Source organism: Chroicocephalus ridibundus, chromosome Z (genome assembly GCF_963924245.1).
Source record: "Chroicocephalus ridibundus chromosome Z, bChrRid1.1, whole genome shotgun sequence".
NCBI lineage: Eukaryota > Metazoa > Chordata > Aves > Charadriiformes > Laridae > Chroicocephalus > Chroicocephalus ridibundus.
The window spans coordinates 50,083,851-50,102,362 of record NC_086316.1 but is presented as its reverse complement, the minus strand read 5'-3'; the positions used below and the strand labels follow the sequence as shown (position 1 = coordinate 50,102,362).

Genomic DNA, 18,512 nt, shown 5'->3' with positions numbered 1-18,512 from the left:
CCAATGTATCACCAATGTGGCATGGCATCATGGATGGCCATGATGCTTTTAGAAAAGCGTACTCTCATATTATGTACTTGTATTAGTTTTTGACTGAAGTATTTGGAAGTTTTTCAAGCTTAAATACAAGTTACTGTATCTAATTTAAACACTTCGTTTTTAAAAATACAAACAAACAAAAATTTTAAAATTACATGAAAACCTGCATATTGAATTATTTGCTAAAAATGGGAACATACTTTAAAGAAAAAAAACAACCCCAAAAAATTTTTGGTTGAAAATTGATTTTATAAATCTTTATAATGACAAGTAATCATGGAGATTTAGATCTATACTTTACTGACTGTTTTAGCTCTCATCTCCACTCCATGTTTATTTAATACAGAGCAGAAGCATCTGCTAATATTCCCCCATTTACTTTGTTCATACTTTTTCTGTCATGCTTCTATCTGTCAGATATTGCAGTGTCTTGGGGTTGTCAGAGAAAACTGTATTATGAGCCCCTATCGATCTGAGCAGCTGAGCATGATCCTAAATTACTTAGAAGTTCACAGGAATAGATTAGTGAAAAATCTGGCTGCAGGAAACTTAATTCAAGTAGGGCACTCAACAAGGCTTCAAGGCTGAGTGGAGTTTCCATTAAATCCCTAGATCTCCGAAGTCTCTGCACTTTTATCTAAAGTTCTTATTTAGTCTTGGGCAAGCCACTACTTGAAGACCTCAGATTTTCTTTCTCAGTGGGGAAATTGGTGTAGCTGAAAGGCTGTGCGTACTTCATGGAACTGGTTCAATAAGCTGTTCTGTCAGATGCTGCACAGAGTAGTCCAGTTGTTAGTCATTTTTTGCACAGAGGAAAAGCTCCAGGTATAGTAAATCATTCTTGGCCTCTGCAAATATACAAGCACATATACTGTAAACTGTTTTAAGGTTCCTCGACTGTTTCCACCTATCGCAGCTTAGATATGATCTTCCACATTTCACCCACTAAGTAAACTTTAAAAAGCCTGACCCTCTTTTGTCCCATGAAATCTGATCTACCTATCACCATCAAGGGACATCTGGGATTCATCTTATCTTTTCCACTGGTTTGTTGATTAATAGAAATTGTTTTGAATGGGATTCAGACATGGCAAAACTCCATGGACCTTATGAATTACAATAGGGTCAAATAGGAGGTCAAGTTAAAAAAAAATTTTGGATGTGAGGAAGCAAATGAAGCCGTAATAATATGGCCAGCATTAGGTGCCTAAGAGGCGAAGATGAAACTCCTGTGTTTATTTTAAAATGGTTTCATACATCAAAGGGGTTTCTGATCATCTTTAAAATGATATATATTTTCATTGCAGTGGAGGAAATCTTGACCTGAGAGCATGAACGGAGATTATAGGTATCCAGCACAGTCTCAGTGTTTCAGGAATATCTCATGAGCCTTCACAAGCTAAAGGTCATGAAACAGCCACCTAGGACTCACAGAGTTAGAGGAGGAACAGTTGTTTCCTATTCAGTGGAAATTTTCTTCCCTAAAAAGTCTTAATGAATAGGAAGCTTGAAGATAAATGGGCTTAGATGAGACTTTCAAGTTTATTAGTTCTTTCTGATTCTTCAAGGAGTGCAATGGCAGCGGTTCCTCATGTCTGCAGGGGCCCACAGATAATTTCCAAAAGAAAACAAAACCGGTAGGATTTGAATATAGCACCAAAGCTGGAGTAACCTGAAGCAGGACTGTAGTGCTTTTGTGGCCAGATACCAGTGCTGCTGCATGCTCCAAGCCAAACACAGGCCATGCGGATGTGGTTAGCAAAGTACCTCGCAGAACTACATAATCCATACAAAGATATGCTACCTTGGGTTCCCTGCTACACTGGCTTGGCCCGTGACTTCTTGCCATCTCAAAGTGTGGGCACATACGCTTGTCGGTCAATCGGTTGTGCAGGTAGACAAAGTACATATTGTTAGGTAGCTTCCAGGATCAGACCCTTAGGTGGAGTAAATCATTAACTTCAGGCAGGCCAACGAAGCAGTGCAAGCTGGCAGCTGTGGAGGATCCCTTTCCACCAAGCCCCCATGCACGTACCGAAAGCAGGCTGATTTTTTTAAAAGAGGAAAAGACTTTGTGGAGTCAGAGTCTATAGTTTCTCCTGTCCAGCAGCCAGCGCTGCATAAATGAGGGACAGGAAGACTGCTTCAAAACGGCAAACGTTCTTATCTAAAGGTGTGCAAAATGTTTAGAAGCAAATAGCAACTTACTGCTTGAACGAATATGCAAAAAAACCACTGGCTTTGCCTTATCTGTTATTTGAGCAACTAGAATACTCATTTATAGGCTGTGAGCTTATGTCTGTCTTTCATTATATGATTGCACAAAGCCCAGCACAAAGAGGCTCTGATCCCCACTGACATGTAATACAAACAATAAATAGTAAATTTAAAAAGCAAAAGAAACCCATGGACAAGAGATTAGTAAGCAGTGCCAAGTTCTGTACAGTTCCTACTTTTTTTAGTCTCAGTGACCTCTGATGATGGGTAATATTCAGACCATTACTTTTTTTAACATCGTCCATTTTGGTATAAAAAAACCATTACACAGGTTATGCAGGTGTTATGTATATAGGTGCAAGTACATGCGCTTTCTTAACTGGGAGGAAGGGTCCCCCCTGAGCGGAAGGGATCTTCAAGGCCTTCAGGTAGATTTAGGATTCAGGATTTCAGTAGGAGAAAAGTGGTGGGACAGACTGTGACCCTTTTTCATGTCTGTGTGCCAAGATAAGTATGCATGTCTGCATTTCTGACTGCTTGAATGTATTCTTTGAATGGCTTCAAGTTTCACATGAAAACTTTTTTAAACACAAGCTCTACTATTTGAATCCATTGTTTTATTTTGATCATGATATCAAAGACTTGAAGTATGTAACATCGGTCCTGGTCACCTGCCGTGTCCTGAAAGCTTGTTATGTTGACTGTACGTTTTTTCTGTCTTTGATTTAAAAATAAAATCCAACACAACAAACATAGTATTGAATACTGTACAAAGCAGGATTATGAACTCTGTATGTCGTGTGCTTTATTGGGCCTTTCTGTCTTTGTAAAAATAAAGCTATTGTAAGCCAGAAAGTTTCGAAGGTAGAGCCAAGCTTGAACCAAACAAGAGAGCTGGCTTGGATCTCTGCAACAAGCCTAAGCCAAGCCAATAGACCTGACTGTATTCATTAATGGACAGAAAAATTCAGAGAAGGGTATGCACTAGAAGATTTTGTGGCAGGAAATAAGGCCACAGTGTTCCTCTTTGCTTGTCTCTTCTCTGTTTGAAAATAGAGCTAAACCAGATCTTCGATCAAGCTGTAACTGTCTCATTCATCCTCTGTTTGAAAGCAGAACATAAAGACCACTTTTTCTCTAATTACAAAGCTACAGAAGAATAATGAATTTCCACATTTTTTTCTGGTCTCTTCACTCTGTGCTTCAGTCCAATCTTTGTCCTGTATCAACAGTTTGCCCAGATCACAAAAAGAGCCTAATTGCCTCCAAGTTTTTCTGGAGATTTTAAAGTCAAACTGAAATACATTCAACATTTTCCTTTTTTTTTTTTTTTCATCTTCCATAACATATGAATAGAAAAACTGTCTGCTGTCTAAGTCCTCCAGCAGTAAAATTCCAGTTACGAGCTTGGACTTTCAGCCTCCACTTTCAAAAAGGATGAATGAGCTCTGGATTATTGCTCTTTGATATGTATTTTTCTAGAGCAAGATTTATCCCAAGTCCTTTTTTTCTCTTATGCTTTAATCCATTTAACCTTTTCTAGCAGGAACGCTATTCCCTGATACTTAGGCAGGAGAACTTTTAACTGGAGCTTGACCCGGTACTTTTGGGCTGCAGCACACTCAAATACAAAGCAAATTAACTGAAAATTTGCTACCATGGTACAAAGCAAATTATCTGAAGCTCTGCAGTTTAAGGCCGTGGCTTGTATGTGTGTAGAGTTTAGTTCCCTATAAGAAATGTTTGGAGTGGTGTGATCCAACATCATCTAACATTCAAACAAAATGGGCATAAACCACATTGCCACCACACAGTGAATGAGAGGCCAGGTTGGTTATTCTGGGTTTGAGCCAAGGGTATTCAAATGACAAATTTATAGCCAAGATTCTGCCAATTTGCTTCAAGTGAAGATTTGAAAGCTTGATTTTTAAGGCAAGTTTTATTTTAGACCTTAATACTAAGCAATGCTCCTTCAGAGTCATAAAGTGACATGCAGCCCCCATACGATCTGTGTTGAAAGCGGTAATAATTTGCCCCATTTAAAAGAAGCAGAAAAGCGTTAGTGAATGAAAGTGTAGAAAAAAGGTCTGAGAAACCTTAGAAGAGATATTTTGCCTCAATAGCAGCAAGACTTTCCTAGCTGGGAGGAAAAGAAGTCTATGAATAAGGGTGTCAAACTGAAAGAAGGTAGATTTAGATTGGATATCAGGAAGAAACTCTTTACTGTGAGGGTGGTGAGGCACTGGAACAGGTTGCCCAGGGAAGTTGTGGATGCCCCATCCCTGGAAGTGTTCAAGGCCAGGCTGGATGGGGCTTTGAGCAGCCTGGTCTAGTGGGAGGTGTCCCTGCCCATGGCAGGGGGGTTGGAACTAAATGATCTTTAAGGTCCCTTACAACCCCAACCATTCTGTGATTCTATGATTCTGTGCTTGAATTTCTGTAGGATGAAGTAGTTTGAGGACAAACAGAGAATACAGGCATTTTATAAGGATATTGTCTAGTTATGTGGTTGTGTATACATCAAAATCATTCTCTATTGAGTCTACATTTATGATTCTCTATAAAAAAATATTACAGTCCTTAAGCAAAGGGTATAAGAGGTTTTCATTTCACCTGCTATCATTGAGAAGCAGATTTCCTTACAGCAGCAAGTTGGAGGACTCTCGGGCCTTAATAATCTGAGGCAGCCATATTGCCAACATTTGCTTTTTTGTCACAGTTCTCATGACGTTTAATGTTTTTCCTAAAGCTTAGCTCCTGTATTCCAGTAATTATGTAAGAAATTCATATTACTTCTAAAAAAACCAATGAATCTCTAGCCTTTGTGGTTGCTTGCACAGGAAAACTTGAAATATCACTCTTCAAGGATCAAAAACTAGAAAGGAAATAAAAGGAACTCATGTTTATTTTGCTTGAAGTCTCATGATTTTGAAGGTCTTGCTCTCTTGAGAATTTGACTCATGCTTTTCAGTCCTAAGTGATGGCAACAAAATATATGTGGGTAAGAAAAGCCTCACATTCTCATCAACAAGAGACTTTAAGTAATATGAGTGGTATTTGGTTTTTATATCAAGTATACCAGGTTCAGAGCAGGGTTTATGTGTCTCCTCCTAAAGGGGACAATGGGTTTTTTAAAAGGTCTTACCATTAAAATAATAATAGGTTGCTAATTATGTGAGTTATGAAATCTTAGGTTAAAGAAATGCAAGTATGTATCACATTTTTCTGGTTCTTGTTGCCCTACCAACTGATGTAGGTCACTGAAGGGAAAAAAAAAAAAAAAAGCTAGTGAGAAGAACTTAAATAAACAAACGATTAAATCACACAATTCTTTTTTCTTTCTCTTCAAACAAAGAAGAAAGTTTGGCTGGAAGAGAGTGGCTGTGCACAGACACTTCTCCACATATGTGCACAAATGGAAAGAGGCTCAGCAAGGGCATTTCAGAGCTGTGGTTAAGACACGTACAGTGCATTTCTTATGTCCCAAACATATTTACACATGGTCTTGATGTTCTTTCAATACTTTTGCAGCAAGAAGAAGGAAAGGTATAATTACCCAGTTGAATTCTGTGTGGCTGTAGCTGTTTCAATCAGTCTTTTTTGTCTAAACAGAAAATCTGTCTACATCTGGCAGCTGTGGAGTGCAGCCAGCTGCATGATACTGCGAATGGCTGTCCCGAATAGACCTGCTGACCTTTTCCTCTTTGTTTTCTGTAGGACTGCCCACCAGAAGCAGGTGACTTTCGTGCCCAGCAGTGTTCTGCTCACAACGACGTCAAGTACCAGGGGCAGTTTTATGAGTGGCTTCCCGTCTCTAATGACCCCGACAACCCATGCTCGCTGAAGTGCCAGGCCAGGGGAGCAGCTCTGGTTGTAGAGCTGGCACCAAAGGTTCTGGATGGGACCCGGTGTTACACTGAATCCCTGGACATGTGCATCAGCGGCTTGTGCCAAGTAAGGACAGAAACCCTACCCTAACGCCTTTCCTCGTGACTCCTCCCCTCAGATCTCTCTCACATGCTCACTCTCCTCCTCCATACTTGTGTCATTTTAAGTTCTTCATTTTAATCATCTGTGTTCATTCTTGGAAGAGGTGTACAAATTCAAAGGTTATTTGCTCACTTTGTATTTCCTTGGGGGTTTCTTGAAGGAATGTATTCTCAGTTTTTTAACAGTTTTGTACAGTTAGCCGTGATAGCAGATCTCATTTGAAAACACCATAAGAAAATAATGGCTTAGCTCTTAGTTTGGATATACCAAAGTTTTCCAAGTCTATGAAATTACATAATCTTTGAGGATTATTGCTCCCTGTAAATCACAAACCACATAGCAGTAGATGACGTAATAAACTGGAAAATCTACCATTGATTTGCTACAGAACTAAGCAAGCTGCTACATCTCCTTCAGCCTCAGCTTCTCTGTTTAAGTGAGATATGGGAACTTTTTAACCCGTCACTTCACAGTGCATGGAGATGTATTGATCATTCAACCAATTTATTGGCATCCTAATGTGGTTTTATATTGCCTTCAGGCTTTTACTTATATATCGCTACTCTTCTGAACGTATGTTCATCAGACTTTGGTCTCCTGAACTACATGTAGGCTACAGGCTGATGGAGGGAAGGACATATGTGCCATCTCGGTTAAGTACTGAACACACCCCAATCTCAGAAAAGGTTGAGTCTAGATTCATATTTCAGTGCCTGGTCTCTTTCAAGTCTATGTAGACTTGATGTGTTGTTGGCTTTCCAGTGTATTTTCAGCCACTTTATGTGCCTTTGGAATCTTTCTTCCCTGTTTCCTTTCTCTTTGACTTTCTGTTTAGAGCCAGAAGCAGTCCTGCAGTATGTGAAACAGAGTAGGCAGTTACTGTGCTGATCTCGTTTGTGATCTGAAGAAGCCAATCATCTAGACCTCTTGACCTCAGCCAAGTGCATAAGTTTCTCAAAATTCCAGATTGCCTAAGGAGACAAACTAATTTCAGTCCTCTTCTGTGCTTTTTAATCTTTTAGAAACTTAACTAAAGGCACAGGAATCTGGATGGGTGAATGATCCAAAGTATTCTGCCTCTAGTGGCCTGGAAATTAGGAGCAGTACATTCAGGGTCTGTGTCAGACTGATTTCTTTTTTCGTCCAAATATGAAGCATACCTTTCCGAGAAAATCTTCCCTTCGGAACAGAGTTTGTAAGCATCCACTTCTAAAACAAAGTCATTTGCATTCTCATGACACTTCTTAGTTCTGGAAGGTTGAAGGAAGCCACGCTTTTACAAATATGAAGACTGATGTTATTTCATAACTGTCTTTGTGGCTAAGGTAAGTATTTTGAAAACAGACAAGTACACTCACAATAGTGTCCCTGAGGAACTTCAGTTAAACTCACCCTTTCCTTATATACCCTAGAATGGTAGAATATTTTTAAATGAATAAACACAATGACTGCATATTTACTATGTTCTTCAACATCCAGTTTCTTTATCAACATTTTCCATGTACTTTACAACTACTGCACCATTTTTGAGGATGAACAAAAAAAATATTAAAGTACAAATGCTCATGCTGCATTCCTCACAGTGAATATTTTTATATTTTTGGGTGTGTTAAAGTAACTCAACGTCTAAGATCCAGAAGATTAAAAAGTGGAATTATGTTTTTTAACAGGTTCTTTGCAAGAAGTAATTACACTATCTCGGGGATGAAGAGGTATATTTTCTGGATTGCTCAGAGCAAAACTACCAAAGGCAACTCTAAGTTTGCCATCCTAGTGGGCTTGCAGTGATCCAAGTATTATTTGACTGGGTCTTTATTACAGAGTAGTATATGGACTTTTATAGTAAGTTCTGATTACACCCCTAGGTATGATTTTTTTACACTGTAGTTGGCAACCAAGAAAGAATTGAATGTTGTTCAGCTAGAACATTTTATAAAGCATATAAACATACCTATTCAATTACAATCCGTGCAAGAATCCTGAATTAGTAGAAATTACTTTAAGATCAGCGTATGCTTACATAGACATAGTGCATGTTTCCCCATGGATCAAACAATTGTGACAGCTCTCTGAACTAACCACAGGGCTATTTCTTAGCATGCAAGATTTGTGCCAGCCTGTGGCCAGTTGTGTGCTCACCAGCTGTACCTGAGGTTATTAGTGGCAGAAATGAAGAGTAAGTTGTATTGCCTTCTGTGTCCTTAGTACTCTTTTGTGATTAAAGCGTGCTGGTTTTTCACTGTCATTGGCAAATATAGATTTGTTCACAAGATACAACATTTGGAAATTACAAGATTCCTCTCTCATATTTATCCCTTCATTTTTTATGTTGTTTGGAGGTTTAGAATTACTAGTAGCTTAGTGGCACATTTATGTGTCTTTGTTTAATTACTAGTCATTGAGCTAAGTCTTTGTTTCACATGCTGGCCACCTACCAGTTAAAATCAGAAGAGACTTCTGATTGCATTCAGGACACACAAAGCCACCTTTGTGTGTAGAACAAGTTGTGTCCCTGAATTTTTGATTCAATGAAGAGCATGGTTGGAGAGTCTTAAAGAAAAAGATGTTTAAATTATCTATGTTTACAGATGTAAGGTATAGGAGAGGTTATGCAGTTGCTGATTCAGACACGCTTCATGGCATAGGGCAGTACACATGACCGTGCCAGTTCAGGAACCATGCAAGCTTGTGTGTCGTGCCTATCCCCATATTACATAAACATAAATATATTTATATTCCATGAGAGATGGGCTCTATCTTGCCATTGTTCTTCGTGTAAAAAACCTAAGAAATTAATGGGAATTAATTCCCATTTCCTAATGGGAAATTCCCATTAATTAATGGGAATTAATTTCTGAGCGCTGTCTTTTTCTTTCTGGATTTTTGCTTTTAGATCCATAGGTAACAGAGATTGAGCAACACCGTTTTTCAAATGAAAACCTCTTTTTGTAATGCCCTTTATTTATTCCTAATTGTCTTGTTCCTCCTAAACATTTTAGATTCCTTTCTAGATGGATATCTGCGTTATTTGCGTCCCTTTTCCTTTCTCCTTTTTAAAAGATATACAGATTACTTCTGAGATGTAATCTTTGGTCTTGTTTCGAGTTTACCTCAGGATACAGTATGCCGCATTGGTATGATGCAACCAGCTTGAACCACCATGCTTAAGTCAATAGAATGCTTTTTAAGAGAAACAGGGCTCTAGTATTCCACATTAGGAAATTTCTATATGGGTAAAATTAATGGGGATCCAGTCCACAAAACATTTTAAACCATCCAAATTCTAATTTAATTTTCCTTGCTTTTAAAGCAAAATCCTGTACTTTTACTCCATTATTGTTTTTTTGAGGGTATAAGCAATCTCTGCATATGGCAGTTGGAGTTATTGTTCTCACTTTGCCAGTGATCTTTCGTTGCACCTGTGAAATTTGGAAGAAATTGTCTGTACTTTGTGGAAGCATTATTTCAGACTCACTGATTACTGTTTGCACTGAAGTAAAAACAAGACAGTTTCATGCTCACCTTCACATTTACTGAGAGCAAGAGCTTTAAAAAACTTTCTGTTTCCATTATTAGCAGATCTAACGATTGTTCATAGCATTGCATATTGACTATCTTAAGGATACATGTCAGAAAAATTGACAGTTCTATTTCTTTTAAAATATCTGGTATTATGCTTTTATTTGAAGTCAAGGTTGTCCTTTCTCATTACACTTTACATCATCATGGCAACAAAAAGAGGGAATCACTGCACAGAACATTTGTGTTAAAACACTGATTTCTCCACTCTGCTTCATGCACCTCACACATAATGCTTAATCTCTCTGAAAATGGAAAAACATGGATTTTTTTCTCTTTCTTTCTTTTCTTTCTTTCTTTCTTTCTTTCTTTCTTTCTTTCTTTCTTTCTTTCTTTCTTTCTTTCTTTCTTTCTTTCTTTCTTTCTTTCTTTCTTTCTTTCTTTCTTCTTTCTTTCTTTCTTTCTTTCTTCCTTCCTTCCTTCCTTCCTTCCTTCCTTCCTTCCTTCCTTCCTTCCTTCCTTCCTTCCTTCCTTTCTTCCTTTCTTTCTTCCTTTCTTTCTTTCTTCCTTTCTTTCTTCCTTTCTTCCTTTCTTCCTCTCTTTCTCTCTTCCTTTCTCTTTCTCTCTTTCTCTCTCTTTCTCCTCTTTCTCTCTTTCTCTCTTTCTTTTCTTTCTCTCTTTCTCTCTCTCTTTTTCTTTCTCTCTTTCTCTCTTTCCTCTTTCTCTCTTTCTTTCTCTTTCTCTTTTCCTCTTTCTTTCTTCTTTCTCTCTTTCTCTCTTTCCCTCTTTCTCTCTTTCTTTCTCTTTCTCTTTCTCTCTTTCTTTCTCTCTTTCTGTATCTCTCTCTTCTCTCTTTTCTTGCTCTCTCTCTTTCTTTCTCTCTCCCCTTCCTTCCTTCCTTCCTTCCTTCCTTCCTTCCTTCCTTCCTTCCTTCCTTCCTTCCTTCCTTCCTTCCTTCCTTCCTTCCTTCCTCCCTCCCTCCCTCCCTCCCTCCCTCCCTCCCTCCCTTCCCCCACCCCTTTCTTCCTTTCCTGCTCTGCTTTTTTTCTCTCCTTCTTGCTCTATTTTTTTCTCTTTTTCTTTCCTTCTTTCTTCTTATCTAGCTTGAAAGAGCCAAAGCTTTTGTTCCTGTCCTGTCTCTTTTCTCCTTTTTTTGCAAGTTTGAAACATATTGGGGTTTTCCTTTTTTTCTTGTGTAGGAAGGCTGCACAAGCAGAATGAAGTGGCTGGCTCTTCAGAAAGAATGAAAATTGTTGTCACATGCTGACAGGAGCTAAACTGAATAGAAGTAGATTTTTTTTCCCCCTCTAATTTCTTTCGATTCTAATAAACTCTACTAAAACTTCTTACAAGTTTAAAATAAGATGTATGTTTTCAGGCAAAAATGTGATAGTTCAATTGGATGCCCTTGTTTCTAACAAGGATTTGGTCTAATTTATAGAGCATCCATTTCTCAGTCATCAGAGGGTTCAGACAGACAGGCAGCTGCCGCTACTCTGTTTTCCTAGGGACTCCTGCTCCAGAGGGGTTATTCCAGTCCACAGTACTATCACTGTGTTGTTGGAAATTCACCTGAAGAAAAATACTGTCATATTTCATTCATCTCATTATACATCATCCTCATGAAGAACCATCCTTATACTGGTGCTCGCCAAAATCACACTGTAATTTGGTAAACGTGTGGACAACTCCTCCGTTTCTGTGATTGCCAATTCATCTGTTTTGTTCTCTGACACCACGCATTTTTCATCCTCTCTTTCCTGATGACTTCACTTGGTTGTGGACTGTGACCTTTCCTGACACGTCCCCGTCACTGCCTGCCATATCGCTGGCTGTGGGTTGTCTCTTGCTTGTTCACTCAAGCAGGCCCGCCTGTTAGTGCAGCTCTTTGTCCCCTCACACATTCACACTTTGGGTTCCAAACAAATGCCAGCCAGGTTGCAGCACTGGGTAGAGGAGCACAGCCCCTCGTTTTCTGAAAGGCCTGTGCCCCAAGCGCCAATAATCTATGAAATCTAATGGGATTTTTACTATGAAAACAAAATCTCCTTCCTGTTATCCAGTTTCCCTGCCACAAACAAAAAATCTTGGATTTCTTTTTCTGTTTCTGCTGAAGGGGAAATACTGCATTTTCATTTTGGAAATTGTTCTCTTGTTCTCTCTGTTCTCTCTGTTATCATAGTCTTCATACTTGGTTCTCTCTCAATTTAATTTTTATCTTCTGCTTGTGTGAATTCCACAAATATTCCTTTTGTTAAGTCTGGCATGGAAGAACAAGAAAATCAGTCTTTGCATTCTCACATGGGTGAGCAAGGATTATCCGAGGCTGCTTCTCTCTCCAGTACTAATGGCAGAATCTGCATGTTGCTGAATAGCATCAGATCAGGATTTAAAATATTATGTTTTTTATTAAACATGTGGCCAGACAGTAAGATGCTGTGCAGTGTTTCCAAAAAGCGAGTCCCATCAATATCATAGCCAAAGCTTCACCTGATGTAAATGAGTATTGCTTCCCTGAAGTCACATTCATGGACAAAGTGCTTGCAGTCTGGGCATACTCTTTTACTTCCACATGTGGAATGGCCCTCCTCTTTCTTCTGTTATCCTTTCCTCCTCCCCAGCCCAGGAATCCCAGCTTCACAGGAACCAGGAAAGTGAAAATATGGCAGTTACCTTGTCCACGCAGAATCACTGCTTCCCCTCTGTTCTCACGGGCATTTATTCTTTTCAGGTACTTTTTTTTTTTTTTGCCTGCAATACAAGCCACAGCAAAGTGTAATTTGGGCTCTTGCTTTAAATGTTTCAGCCACAGCAGAAGACAACAGGAGTCCTTCTCTGTGAAAAATCATGACAGCCTCTACAAAGCTTACATCATTTTCATATTGAAAGATTAGACATTGAAAATGCCCGTAACCAGAACACTCCCTTTTAGTTAATTGCTGAAAGGGTGCAACTATGTAAGGTCTCCCATCGCAGGCAAAAACTGTAGCCACAGTCTCTGAAAGATAGTGTAAATTTTATTGAAAAAAAATGAAAAAGGAATGATACTACAATTAATAGCAACATTTAGTTGAATGGTGCCCATGAAAGAGTCAAAAACAGTCTCACTAGCCCAAGAAGCTGGTAAGTTATGCGTCTGGGATGTGTTAAACACTAACTGGTTTCCTATACATGCAGGTGTGTAAGACCTATAGACGCCTTTAAGTTTCTCCAAAGAATCAAGATAAAAGAGGTCTACTTTTTGCTTTGTATTATTTCAACATAAACCTGGGAAAAAGCAGTCTCAGACTGTCCTGCTGTTGAAAAAACAACTCTGATCCTAATTGTATTATTATCATTATTATTATTATTATTATTACTACTACTACTATTACTATTATTGTTGTTTTTATTAAAGACCACAAAATTATTCATATATATGATGGAATAACAAAATGAATCATATTACAGGTCTAATAGCAGAATTAGATCCAATGATAGAAAAGCTGGTTGTTTCTAAGAAGGGCTTTAAGTCAGTTTGTTACTACAAAAACGTTCTTCAGAACTAGAAAAGGCACTTCTGTTTCTTCTCCCAAAACTGCCCATCTTTCTCCATTACATGCTTTCAGTTTTACAGGTTGCATCCTTTAATGCATCCCAGAGATGCTTGTCTTAATGTCTACTATTTATGATAGTATTAAATTGCTCTTTACGGATCTACTACCAAATACTACTAGAGGCAGTTTTTAACTTTTCAGATTTATTGGTTCCTAAGGCTTTTTCCTGCTAAGCCTGCATAGTGAGTTCAAGTCAGCTGACAACACGGTTACTTCCCTTAGTTACCTTTCAGAGACAGTGAAAAGTACTATAACAAAGTGGTCAGTCTACAGACCCCAGTTATGGACACAGGCTGACAACCACTGATTTTAAAAAAACATTAGAAAAGATGATTTAATAAAGTGCAATGGCTTGCTATGGCTTGTTTATTTTTGAACTCAGTATTGCGATAGAAATGTAACCAGGAAAACTCAGTTGAATTTCCAAAGTTCATCTCAAACTGAGGCAGTCAGTGCACTGGGTTAAGAATATTTTGCCAGAAGTGTATTGCGGATAGTTTCATACCGCTTCTTCACAAACGAAACATATTTGTTTCAAATATTAGCATTAGGTACTGTTGCTTATTATTTTGAAGTTATTTATGTGCTGTTATAAATCTGAGACAGGAGAAGAAATTGACTGTGAATTGAGATTCACCAATTCTAAAAATAATGTAAGGAAAAATTATGCTCTGTATGGTCATATGCTGCTTTGTTCGGTAGGGTTCGCAGTTTTAATAGGTGAAATAATAATATATAAATAAAAAAAATGTGATAAATGGAAACATCTGTCATTACAGAGGAGTTTGAAACTTACACACCTGATCTCTTCTCATATCTTACTTCATAAACTGTTTTGCAGAATTTTCTGCAGTGAAGATATATTTTGTTAAATAGTTTTTCCCACTGTATAGTTACCAAATTATTATGTTCTATATATACAAATACATAAATGGCTACATATATATACATGTGCGTGCTTCTAATTTTTTCATTGGAGACAAAGGCTGCACTGGCTGGTGCATAAAGTCGGAAGAGTGGAAAAATCTGTTCCCCTTTAAATAGATGACTGTGCTATATTGCCTGCCTAACAAGCAACAACTGACAGGACAAGAGGAAATGGTCTCAAGTTGAGCCAGGGGATGTTTAGGATGGATATTAGGGAAAATTTCTTAACAGAAAGGGTTATCAAACATTGGAACAGGCTGCCCAGGCAAATGGTTGAATAACCATCCCTGGAAGTATTTACAAGACAGGTAGACACGGTGCTTAGGGACATGGTTTGGTGGTGGTTTTGACAGTGTTAGGTTAATGGTTGGACTCAATGATCTTAAAAGTCCCTTCCAACCTAGACGATTCTATGATTTCAGGATTGACGGTTTCTCTTTCTCTCTTCCGTCCTCGAAGTGTTGTTGCATGGATGCTTTCCTGATTCCAGCTTAGCCCAAAATACAGAGCTAATCAGGATAGCAGTGTCACTTAGCATTGTGTTTGCTGTGTTTGGTGCATGGATATTGTACTCCCTGGCACAGTAAACCTGCTTGGTACAGGTAAAATATGGATTTTAAAGAACATAGATTAGCAGCAGGCTCTTGAAGGCTGATGAAACTGCCTCAGGCCCCAGCTGTCCCTGTGGGATGCGCCTGGGACACTGCTGCAGAAATTGGCACCTGGGCCTCTGGCTATTCCTAGTCATTCCTTAGCTTGGGACCTGATTTCTTTGCATTCCCTCCTCAGACCCTTCAAGTCAACTCCAGTTTTGAGAAAAGAGAAGGCCAGTAGTCTTTCCTACTTTGTCTGAATCCCTGGAAGGAAATGGCTTGCATTTTTCCACACTGCCACAGTCATTGCTCTAATATTAGAGACTGTTTGCATCCTTGCTTGCTACCAGTAACACTGGGGATCATGTGCTTGTTTTGACAAGATCCCATTTTTCTGTGCTTTAATTTGGCATACTATCCAACTGTGAAAACTCTGAGATACAATAATTTCAGAAAGATATTTTTACCTGAGTTGCTGTTTTACATTTGCACAAAAGGACTGAAAGTGCCTGTCATTTGCCCTTTTGATGGCAAAGTAGAGAAATGAATGGCCTTTGTTCTGTTAATTCTCTACAAACAGGCATTATTTCTGTTTCTATCAGTGTGTATTTATTTTTAGATGCATTCAGTCCCCCATGACAGCTTCCAGTAATGATCTTTTTCTTCTGCCAAGGCTATGACAGAAGTCAGGTTAAAACAAAGGATAGCATTGGGGGAAAAAATCTAGGTATTTACATGTTGCTGGGATTTCAGTCTCCTGTAGTTCAGCTATTTCTGGCTCCTGTTTGTAGTTGTCTTTTTTTTTCTTTTTTTTTTTTTTTTTCTTTTCTGAGCTATAAAACACCAGAAGAAGGTGTAACAATAACTGTATTATTTAGGCAAGAGGGTGGCTGTTTTTCCTCAGACATGTAGAAGGCATTATAACAGGATCAGTTCTAAGTTGTCTTTCAATTTGTCCTAGCCTTTTGGCATGATGGTTATAATGGCTTTTCAGTTGCTGATATCTGCACCAAGCTCCTGGGCCTAAATGCTCAAAATGAATCCATCTTTTCTTAGAGTGTATTGGAGCCTAGATGCCTTCTGGGGAGATAACGCTTCAGAAAGTACCGAATTCTTGATTTCTGATAGTCAGCTGCTTTTGATCCTGTGTCAGCTGAACTGCTGTTTGAACTTTTTGTCTAATACTCTTCATCCTCATCTGCCTCAAGTTCAGTGGATAACAAATCTTCGTTTTGTTTTCTTGTTGATGAATATCATTGTTATGAGATGAAGGAAGGAGCTTTTCTCCCAGCATGACATCTTTCCACCACACATAAAGGAGTGGGGTGGAGAACCTAATGACTCATAAGTGTAATAGCCAAATGGTTAAATTGCTATCATGGTGCCAGGTAACAATGTTTTTGTGGCAGAGAGTGGCAAGGAAATGGGGATATATTTATTGTGTGAAAGAATCTGCATTTGCATTATTAGAACTCCACTCCCCTGCCCTGAGCTATCTGTTTTCCACTTTATGGTCCAAAAGAGATAGGCACCACTGCAGAGATTTTTTGTTCTAGTCTTTTAGCAGAAACAATACCTGCTGCTACTCCCAAGGAGACAAGCTGGCTACTGTGGGAATGTCTTTGACCAGCAGCACACAGATCACCTCCCTTTGCTGAGGGGGAAGCACATTGTAATTTGGGGGCTTAGCAAAAAGAACAGTTTGGAGACTCCTGAGAGTTCTGTTACAGTTACCAGGAAGTGTCCCTATGTCCCTTTATTTCCTCAGGACGCCTAAAAACCTGAGGCGTGTAGAGTAGCGCAGAGGGTTTAGCGCTGTGTGAAGATGGAAAGGTGTTCACACGGACTAGGCAGTTTTGAGAGTCCCCACCAAAACAGATGTATGGCTCTCACTGAAGACCATGGCAAGGCTTCCAGCTACTGTGAAGATCCAGGTAGGGGGGCTGCAGACATTTTAGCTACTTTCCTTTGTCATCCCAAGTGTCTTCTTGTAGAGCCTGCCTGCAGTCCTCTTACACACTGAGCAGCAGGTTGGAATACCACACAGGCTAAGCAGTTTCATCAGTGGCTTGGGGACATGCAGTCTCTCTCAAGTATTTGAGCTGTGGATGAAGGCTGTTCCTTGACAACACAGATTATGTGACTGCCTGAAGCACCAGAAAGTCTGTGCTGGCACTGTTAGCAGCAAAGCACTGCAGCTGGATCCCCATTGATCCAGCCGACAGAGGACCGGCTCCTGTCAACAAAAGAAGCCTGTCTGAGAGAAGGAAGCTTGTACACCCGACAGAAGAGAGGTTTGAGTGGCAATATCGAGCGTGTCATGAAGTCACCAGAGCTGACAAAGGATCACAGTCAAATGTAATGTGTCACAAGTGCCAATTAAATGCTTTTACAGTTTCATGCTTCATAGTCTAGGAGAAGAGAATGGTCCAGAGGGCAGACTTCGTTGAATCGCCTTTTGTTTCTCAAGCACATTGTTCTGAGGAAGCTGAAGGAGAGCTGCCTTGATGAGTTTTGACTTATATTGGCCTTTGTAATCACCTTCTGTTGGAAGTATTTTCATCTTCTACAAAACCTGGCAAATCTTTCCCTTGGAAATGCTAAATAAGTTATCTATCCAGACAGTATGTACGATTCTTATGGAGAAAATCAAGCATTTCAATAACAACCTGCTATAGAGCACTGACTACAAAAAATTAGGGATTTTTGTCCTCCTCCATCAGTAAGAACACAAGCATGCAAGAGCAAAGCAGAAACTCATTCTTACTCTGGCAGAATATGGACATGTGAACCCAAACCTAGCCAAAACTAAGGAAAAGTGTGAATGAAATGTATAAATGAATATCAGTAATCACAAAAGCATATTTTCTTCCATCTTATCATTGATTTATAAAACTCTTGGAACTTAATTCAGTTTAAATGTTGCACTTTACAGAATGGCAGCTTCTGGATTTCAATATCATCGGAGAATGAACTAGATGGGGCTTTGTTTCCACATCTGTGGGCTCTCCTATGTTGGCTCACACAATAAATGGGTTGGTTATGTATGATTGAACCTGAAAAAGTCAATCTTTTTTACGTAGGAATATTCCTCCTAGTGAAATTTGCATATATGGATAGGAGTTGCCTTTTTCTCACATTCAAGATTTTAATGCCTCTATAAATCCTCATTTAGAAGCTGTAGCTTTTAATTTGATTTAATTGCTTCTTTTTAAATTAACGGTGGTTTCAGAATGATGTTACATTTATTCTTTTCCCGAGGGAAACCTGAGAAATAGGAAGTTCTCTTTAGATCCATCTGCTGCTGAGTGTTTGCTGTTTGCTTCTAGAGCTTTGATTGAACCACTGATTCTCAATGTATTGTGTCAGCCTTGCTGGTAGGGTGAGGCTCCATGAAGATCTTGGTCTGGGCTTAAAAACTGTAATAGCAGCGAACCCTGGCTCTGTGGGAATGCTGGACTGATGGGGCAGATACTGTGCAGGATCTGCAGATTGCCTCCAATGGATCAGTGGTAGATAAGGCAACAAGCAACAACAAATCACTGAGCTGGTCAGCCACATGCTTACTGTGTTGAAAGGTGGATCTCAGTCACTCCAGTGCTTATATTTAACAATTTGGCTGCAGATCAGT

At 39.1% G+C, this 18,512-nt stretch overlaps 1 protein-coding gene across 3 annotated transcripts in view; it reads left to right on the top strand.

Moving 5' to 3' along the window:
• ADAMTSL1 (ADAMTS like 1) overlaps positions 1-18,512 on the top strand; it is a 470,149-nt gene that overhangs the window by 306,696 nt on the left and 144,941 nt on the right. For all 3 annotated transcript variants that reach the window (XM_063321445.1, XM_063321444.1, XM_063321446.1), the window contains one exon: positions 5,974-6,210. In XM_063321445.1, coding sequence (XP_063177515.1) covers positions 5,974-6,210 — 237 coding nt within the window. The remainder of the gene's footprint in view (positions 1-5,973; positions 6,211-18,512) is intronic.